General features: G+C 48.5%; 1 protein-coding gene across 1 annotated transcript in view; it reads left to right on the top strand.

Moving 5' to 3' along the window:
* Positions 1–1,006: 1,006 nt before the first annotated feature.
* Igfn1 (immunoglobulin like and fibronectin type III domain containing 1) overlaps positions 1,007–8,876 on the top strand; it is a 31,672-nt gene continuing 23,802 nt past the window's right edge. The window contains exons 1-7 of the mRNA XM_031340505.1: positions 1,007–1,035; positions 1,262–1,357; positions 3,301–3,434; positions 3,839–3,961; positions 5,677–5,816; positions 7,350–7,449; positions 8,696–8,740. Of these exons, the coding sequence (XP_031196365.1) occupies positions 1,007–1,035; positions 1,262–1,357; positions 3,301–3,434; positions 3,839–3,961; positions 5,677–5,816; positions 7,350–7,449; positions 8,696–8,740 (667 nt within the window). The remainder of the gene's footprint in view (positions 1,036–1,261; positions 1,358–3,300; positions 3,435–3,838; positions 3,962–5,676; positions 5,817–7,349; positions 7,450–8,695; positions 8,741–8,876) is intronic.

Raw genomic sequence — 8,876 nt, 5'->3', positions numbered from 1 at the left:
AATGGTCAGTGTCTTGTGCAGGGCCTCCTGTAGCAGTTGGTGCCTCTCGCTTTCCATCAACCTACTGAATGTTTCTGCATATCATATCCGAGCATAGGATGTGAGGTCAGGGAGATTACTTGACTCATGTTGTTTCTTGGAGACCCAAACTTCCTATCTTGCTGCAATGACAAGGATCTAAACGCAATGCAGTGCCTAGAGCAGAAACATTCTTGACACAACTCCTCTTAAAACACGGGAGATAGAGGTTGCTCTGTAGTGAAGACCAACTCAAGAGCATTCCTAGGCCCCAGAGAAGAGTGCATCGGCTCCCTGAGGACCAGCAGAGACATCTGAAATAACAAGGATTCTCTCAGGCTCATGGCCCCTCTCTCCACCTTTTACTGTAAGCTGGAATGCCAGGGGCCTACGGAACTGCCACCCTGAGAACCAGACTCCACCTATTATCTATTTTCCTCCAGCTCCTTCTCCACACAGCCAGAGTGAACACTTTTTTCAAGCTCAAGTTGGATTCTGTCATAACTCAACAACCCTTTTCAGGTAGGCTAGGATCCTAGAGTGCCTTCTGGACCCTACCTGTGCAGACTGAGCTGGGGCAGCCTTTCATAGCTTCCTACCTTCAGGCATCCTTGGTTTCCTCTTGGTTCTTTTAGAGCCTGTTCAGTTTGTAACTGCATGGTCACCATCTTTCTGTCCCTATTAAACTTCATGAGGGGAAGACTCATCATTTGCTTAAATGTGTATACCCAGGGCCTAACAGTACCTGAGGCTGGGGCTTAGCCTTTGAGCTCCACACTTCAGCCTCCCTGGGTCTTGTGACTCAGTCTCAAAGTCTGTTGACTGTTTGGTACCACTATGGGATACAATTATCAAAAGGACAGTGGCTTTATGTATCAGTGTGACTTACTGTGTCAAGGGTCCCAAGGGACGAGCTTAGCTAGAAAAACCTGAGGCTGAGCAATGATGAGAACACCCCCACTCAAAGGGATCAAATAAATGAGGCACCATGGAGCAAACGTACCCTCAGCTGATCGGGTAAAGAGCTTAAGACGCTCCAAAACATGAGCGGGACCAGTAGATGTCCCAGGACCCTTCCATATCCGGCCTTTTCCCCCACTGGTCCCTTAGCCCTGGGGGCCTTACCCTGCCAAGCCTGGGCCACAGGAGGAGGAGTAGGTGGGGTGAGTGGGAGGGGCAGAGAGAGCAAGCAAGGCGCCTGCAGTGACCTACATCTGTTCCAGCTCTGCCTGTCCACCGCCAGATCAGACGGCTCCGGCTCCGAGTCCCTGGCAGCCAGCAGCAGCTGGAAACAGAGAAGGAAGAGTGTGAGGAGGCTAGAGGCTGGTGGGCCATGCAGGTGAGTGATACTGTGTACCTGGCTGTGTACCCGGTCTGGGCCAGTCAGGGAGGGAGGCTCTGGGCTGTGCTCTAGCTTTTCTGAGCAGGAAAGAGCAGGCAATGGGCATCAGACAAGCCCCGTGGATATTTGGCTGACTGATCACAGGCTGGGGAGCATTTCTGATCCTTCTAGGGGACCACAGTATCTCTGGAGTATCCCAGAGGAGGGAATTTCAGCAGGTCCTATCCAAGTGGTTCTGCCCCTGGCTCTGATTTTTCCAGGCACTGCCTGGTAGAGAATGTTATAGGACAACTAAGTTAAAAATCTTACTAGCAGTTCAGATTAGCGACCTCAAGGCCAAAGCAGCTGAGAGGAATCCTGTTTGGTTGTTCCTTTCTGTTGAGAAGCTGAAGGTATCAGGGACCTAAGCTGTCAGAACGGAACAGCTTCTAGGGCAGCAGGTGAGAATTGTAGGTCCTGGGAAGAGTTAAGGGAGACACAGCCTGAGGCCCCCAACTCAGAGTCTGGTTGAGATAGGCTAAAATGAATGCTTTTGAGAAGAATTAGGAGTCTTCCATAATGTGGGAATAAATTATGAAGGAAAGAATTAACCACCCCCTTTCCCATTCCTCCTAATTAAGCCTACATCCCTCTGTTCTCTAGCCAGACATGCCTCTCCCTCATTACTCTTTGCATTTGTTCTTCTTCTAGAGTATTTCTGAAGTAGCATGACTCTGGACCCTTGAGCATCGCAGGCTCTTACATCATTGGTTCTTAACTGGACCTGCAGGAGGCGAAGGTAAGGGACTCGTATCTAGATTACTTGACGTGGCAAATAGATATACAATCTACTAGAGCTCACGGTGATGGCGACTCTGCTGTGTTAACCTCGTGTGGCTGGGTGCCTGTGTGCTTCTGTCTATTCAATACTGACCTGGGGGAGGGGAGAATGGAGATCTTGGCGTACCTATCCCCATTTAGTGTAGTCAGCAGAGCCTTACCCATTGGAGTCGTCTTCTTTCCTGTCTACCCTTGTGACTCCTTTCAGTGCAGTGACTGGGTCTCCTGTGGTACTTGTGACCGCTCCAGAACGCAGTTGGCACATGGTGACATTCCAGCACACAGGGGGGCATGACTAGGCTGCACAGGGAGCCAGAAGGACCAGTGAGTGGGCAGTTGTGCAAGAAAGTACTGAATTTGCTCTGTCATGTGTGATTCTATATCAATGGCTGAGTTTTTTGGGCAGCAAGTACAGCACCCCCAAACGGAATGGCTTGGCAGTGGCTCAACCTCTCAGGTGTTAGGGAGGATTGCTGAAGGATTCTTATAAGTCTTCCTTTAACTCATTCATGGCTTTCATCCAACCCCAAAGCTCATCCTATTCCTTGCTGTAAAAGGAAGTTGGAGGTGAGGGGGTATGATAGTGAAAGTGTTTGGAAAAAGCTGGGGCACACTCCTGTTTACCTGACCCTGTAGTTCACAAGTTCAGAGGGCAGTGGGTGGGTTTCTGATGATTTTATTGGCTTGGGGAAGAGAAGAGCTTCCGAGTTATTAAATCAGGGCTCATCCCCACAGACCTTGAGATTTGAAGGATTCCACACTGGGTAAAGATGGAGAGGAAGAAGGCTCCTGGGCCCCAGTAGAAAAGCTAAGAGATTGCTGGAGAATTTGCATTCCAAATTTGGGAAGTCACTATTGCTGAACAAGATTCCTGAATGAGTTTGACCCCCATCTCTGAATGGGGACAGGCTTGGGTCCTACCAGGAAACCAGGCCAGCAGTAGATTATACACACCAGGCACCGTGGTCTCCTTTCCTCGGGAACTGGGCAGCACCTGCCTCTCTGAAAAATTTGTCTTGTGGAGTCACTCTAGGAAATAGCAGGAAATGAATCATTTTCATTTTATGGGTTAGACAACTTTTTAGGGGCATCCCCTACCCGCCCCGCAACATTCACCTTAGATCATGGCCGGTGTCCCTGGTGGCATGGGAGGGGTGGAGTGATAGCAACGTGGCCTCTCATAAACAACTCATCTGTTGCCCTCAGGAGATCAGCTTCCACTCAGAGGAGCACAAAGAAGCTGGGACTATGGCTGGTAAGAGAGCTAACTGCCCCTCCATCCCACGTTGTTGTTCCTCATGCGGCCGGAAGGCAGGGAGGAGGTAGAGCCCAGCGCTCCTTGGGAACACACCATCTCTGCTTTTCCAGTGTGGGCTTTGGAGTTTGCTCTGCTTAGCTGAGCCTCCACAGGAGCTTAACTCCTGCTTCCTGAAGAATGGCCCTTTCCTACCCTCCTTTTCTCTAGCAACACACCCAGAGTCTTTCTGGGGCACACAAGCAGAGAGGAACCACCAGATAAGAGCTCCACTAGAAAGCTTAAAGCATTCTTCACAGACAGCAGGTGGGCAGGACAAGCCTACCTTGACTGCTAGAGAAACTAGGGACCTGGTTCTCTGACTTACTGGGAAGAAGGTCAAGATGAACTCCCACTTTCTGCAGGAAAGGCCCCGAAGAAGTCCTCCATCCCCGGAGTGAGCATCAGGCAGCTGGTGGATGAGATCCCAGAAGGCTGCAGCACGCCTGATTTCAAGCAGAAGCCTGTCACCTTGGCTCTCCCAGAGGGTGAGGCCCTATTGGATACTGCTGAGGGAGTCATGGCTCCAGCTATCCCACTCCCTAGAAAGCACAAGGGTTGGCCACCTAGCCTTTCTGGGTACCTAGTCCCTCCTATGTCCATCACCTATTATCTACCCTTCCTCTATTCAAGTGACATCTGTCTGTCTGCCGGGATACCTAGGAGGGACAGGAGCCTGAGGAGACTATGGGGGAAAGGAGTGAAGAGAGTCCACGTTGTGCTGATGTGGGGGAACAAGGGCTGGCCAATACTAAACAGGGAATCATGCCCCCGGGTTCTTTTCTTTCCTCTCCTTGCCTAAAATGTCTTCTACAGAAAGAGGCTAAAAACTGTCTTCTCCCTGGTTGCCAGTAAAGTATCTGCTCTGTAAGCTTGAGGATTTAAGTTTGGTTTCCTGATATCTACATAAAAAGCTGGACACTGGGGTACACACGGTTTGCACACTGGGGAGAAAGAATTAGCAGGGCTCCAGGGCTTTGTTGGACAGCCTGTCTAGCCAACTGAGTTTCATGTATTGAGAACCTGTCTCAAAGAATTAGTGGAGGGGGCTGGAAAGATGGCTCAGTGATAGGTGACTGTTCTTCCAGAGGACCAGGGTTTGGTTCCCAGAACCCATGTCACTGCTCATACCGCTCATAACTACGGGTCTAGGGGGGATCCAATGCTCTCTTCTGGCCTCTGAGGGCATCATACACAAATGATATTCAGACAAACATTAAGGCAAGCACCCATAAACATAAAATAAAAGTGAAGGAAAAACAATTATTTTTAAAAGTGGAGCATGATTAAGGAGGCACTGGACCTCTGCTCGCTCTCTCTCTCTCTCTCTCTCTCTCTCTCTCTCTCTCACACACACACACACACACACACACACACACACACACACACCACATTTCTTCCAACCTTACCCTAAAGGGCCACATGTCTAGTGGCTCACAGGCCAGTCTAGGCTCAGGAGCACCATTGTAAAAGGCCACAGGAACCTACTTGGAATTGGTGTTCCTTCCTTAGCAAAGACCCCTACTGTAAATTTTAGTTAACAACATTCTGCCATCAGAAAAGTAATGCCACCATATTATGCTTTTCTAAATCTGAAACAAGGTCGCAAGACAGAAGGGAGGGCCCTGGGACCTTCAGGCTCTGCTGCTGAGATGTCTCTGGCATGAGGCAGCAGAGCTCTGTGAGGGCAGAGTAACTCCCACTCCATTTTGTCCTGCATAGAACTGTAGGTTTTTTTCTAAGGTTAGAATTTTATGTCTTGGCACCGGCTCCTTGAGTACAAGCCATTGCTTTCTAAGATTGTATTGCCCATCCTCCTAGATGGGGGAACCAAACTCATAAAATGTCATGCACTTCCTTGGTTTGGGAGAGCCCTTAGCCTACACACACACACACACACACACACACACTACTCCTGAAGAAATCCAACTCCCACTCCATCCCTGCTTACCTCCCCCACCACAAACCACCCAGCCCCATCTTTCTTTTGGGGACACGTGATGGAAGTCAGGCCAGCACTGCTTCTGGGTACCTGGAAGCTGTGGTTTCCATCTGACATTATGAGTCCCGAGTAAGGGGATCAAAACCAGGTACTTCTTTTGGAATACAGAGCTGGATGCCTACGACAGGCAGGATGATGTAAGTTTAAATCCAAATAACATATGTTACCTCTCTACCCCCACGTTGCTTCTTCTTGCCACAGGAAAAAATGCCATCTTTCGCGCAGTGGTCTGTGGAGAGCCCAGTCCTGACGTGTACTGGCAGAGCACCAAAGGAGACCTCAGCAACTCCAGCAAGTACCAGATTTCCTCTGCTCCTGGTAGAGAGGAGCATATGCTGCAGGTGAGCCCTGCGGTCGTTTCGACCCATGATTCATGGGTCTCTTGCCAGTCCCTTAAATTCTTAATGGCATCAAGCCCCTAAAGAAAGTTCCCACCGTTGGTTCTATTAACTTCCACCCATAGTTCAAGGTCTCCTAAGCCAGGAGAGGCCCTGGTGGATTTGCTGTTATCTCTCTAATACTCAGGGGACAACCTGGACCACAGCCCCAGGCCTACAGTTTTGTCTTTGGAAAGCTAGTTATTTGCCTCTAACTGTCTCCATTTCTTCACCCATGGAATAGCATAGTTATAGTACTAAGTATAGTTTAAGGAATTATAAAGATTAAAAGTTCACATAAAGTGTCTAGCCAGTGGTTCTCAACCTGTGGGTCTCAGCCCTTTGGGGGCCAACCAACCCTTTCACAGAGGTCAGATAGCCTGCATATGAGATCATTACATTACAGTCCATAACAATAGCAAAATTACAGTTATGAAGTAGCAACAAAAAGGTGTTGTGGTTGGGGGGTCACCACAACATGAGGGTCAATATTAAAGGGTCATAGCACTAGGAAGGTTGAGAACCACTGGTCAGGGTTCCTCCTGCCCCTTAAACTGAGTGCAGACAGCTCCTGACTTACCATGGTTCCATTTGCAGTTTTTGATCTTGTGTTGATAGGAAAGCAGTGTGCATTGAGTAGAAACTACGCACTGAGTTTTCAGTTTTTCAGTTTGATCTTTCCATGGGTTAGAAACATGCATGTTTGAGCCTCTCTGATCAATAGCAGCTATCTTCAGCCTCCATCAGTCCAAGGATAACTGTGTTCTCTAGCATGTTGTGTTCACTGACTTACATGAGGTATTTAACTCTCCTTTAAAGAATGAACTTAACCATCCTGACCAACCACAGGATTTTGGATGTGCCATCTCACATTGAAGTAGGCAAGGCTACGGCAAAACTTAGTAGGTTAGATGTACTAAATGCATTTTCAGTTGATAATCTCTTCAGCTTAAAGGAGATGTTCTGGAATGGACCCTACCACCTGTCAAATAGCATCTGCACCCTTAACCAATTGTGGTTAATATTAGTAATATTCTAGACACTAACCGTGGACCACTCACAAGTGTCAGGCCCTGAACCAAACATTTATCCCAGAGGATGTGAGTTAATCCTGACCATTCTCTGCTTTTTAAGATATTCTTATCTCCATCTTACAAGTGATGAAGAAATTAAAATCCACAGAGGCCAGGGAACTTGCCCAAGGTCCCATACCTAGTAATTCATGGCGGACACCATCTTCAATGCCAGAATCACTTGATCTCCCCAAATGCAAGCTCTTTCTGCAGCCCATATTGCCTTTGATGGCAAGAACATCTGCCCTCTGTGTGGACCCACAGTTTGTTTTGATGCCTGCATTTCTTGATAGAGACTGTGAGTTTCAGAGGGAAAAGCTAGGCCTGTGCATCCTCGTACTCCTAACACACAACGGTGTGTAGCACATGGAGTAAGTGCAGTAAGTGCTAGCTCCCTTCCCCTGTCCTCGGCTTCGCTCCATAGATCAACAAGCTGACTGGAGAGGACTCGGATCTGTACCGCTGCACTGCACTGAATGCCTACGGAGAAGCCACGTGCTCAGTGAGGCTTACCGTCATCGAAGGTGAGTTTGTCCCATGGGCCCACAGGGTGGCAGGAGAGGAGAGAGGACCCAGAGGCTGTTGCTATGGTTTCCCCCATCTCTTGCAGGAGCCCTGGTTCCACCCAGTGGCCCTCGGCACACCTTCAGCCACAGCCTGTAGCAGATGCTCTGAATGGGGCCAGGACCCAGATGTTGGTTTCTGGCCCTGCATCGTCTACAAAGTCAGTTTTGTTTCCCACCTGGATCTCAGTTTTCCCACTCTATAAGAGATATTTTGTGTAGGACTATATTAGAGGGGGTAGACCAGAACACAAAGAGTAAATCCTATCTCAGACACGCTTGGTTTGGTTTGCACGGTGTTTGAAGATTCTTAAAGTTTTGAGTTGTGATAATGGGAAGGTTGATACCTCTACCTAGAGAAAGCAAGCCTAGGCTCTCAAGTAAGTTGATATTCATCTTGTCTCTAAGAATTCAAAACATCCTAAAAGAAGTCCAAGAAATAAAGATACTAAAATTATTTCACATAGTAAGAAATTCTGAGATTGGAGTCCAGGGCTCAATTACATCTCTGGGCTGTCACAGGAGACCAAGTTCTTGTCTCTCTGCTCTGCCATCCTTAGCAGGCTGACTGATTACTGAAGATCCGAACTTATTCCACACTCAGGCAGGAAGAGAGGGGGAGGGGAGGCCCAAGTACATCTGCCTCTCTCATAAAGGGAGCGAAAGCTTAAGACTCAAAAACTGGGAGCTTTTTGTTAACATGCCATTGGCTAGAACTCTGTCACGTGATAGCTGTTGCTTGCAAGGGGAAAGTATGTACTGGCTTTCCCTAGACCCTCCACTGGAAGCAGATGGCAGAGAAGAGGATAATGAATGTCTGTGGGAACAGTGAAAAAAAAAACAGAGTCTGATGTATTTGGCGGCTTGGGTCCCCTCCTCTGTACTGGCAACTCTCAGATGCTCTTTGGATGCTCTGAGTTTGCTGTGGTTGTCGGTGGTTGCTTCCCTCATCCCTGTCAATTTCCCTGTAGATATGTGAGTGAGCCTCCCCTTCATGAAATGACGCTCATGGTGAAGCTTTGAGGTATCAAAGCTCATGGAAGTCCCCACCCTCATCTCTTCCTTTTGCTGTAATGTTGTGCTTTAGAATAGGTGGGTGGCCAGGGCTCTGGGGCTTGGTCCTTTTCCCAGGAAGACCATCCAAGTGTCTTGCTTCTCTCCCTGTCTGTCTGCATCACCTCTCTCCTCTCTTCCTTGGATGGTCCAGTGGGTTTTCGGAAGAACCGAAAAAGGCAAAAGGAACCTCAGGAGGGTAGGTAGAGTGGTTGGAACACGCCTCTGGGGACCTTTGCATGTTGTTCCCCATCTGATATAACCACATACACATGCATACACTTGTGGGCATTACCAGAAAATGAAAAATAAAAGCACCAATCATCCCTGACACA

Source organism: Mastomys coucha, unplaced genomic scaffold (assembly GCF_008632895.1).
Source record: "Mastomys coucha isolate ucsf_1 unplaced genomic scaffold, UCSF_Mcou_1 pScaffold1, whole genome shotgun sequence".
In the NCBI taxonomy this organism is placed as follows: Eukaryota; Metazoa; Chordata; class Mammalia; order Rodentia; family Muridae; genus Mastomys; species Mastomys coucha.
This window is presented reverse-complemented; position numbering and strand designations above follow the sequence as displayed.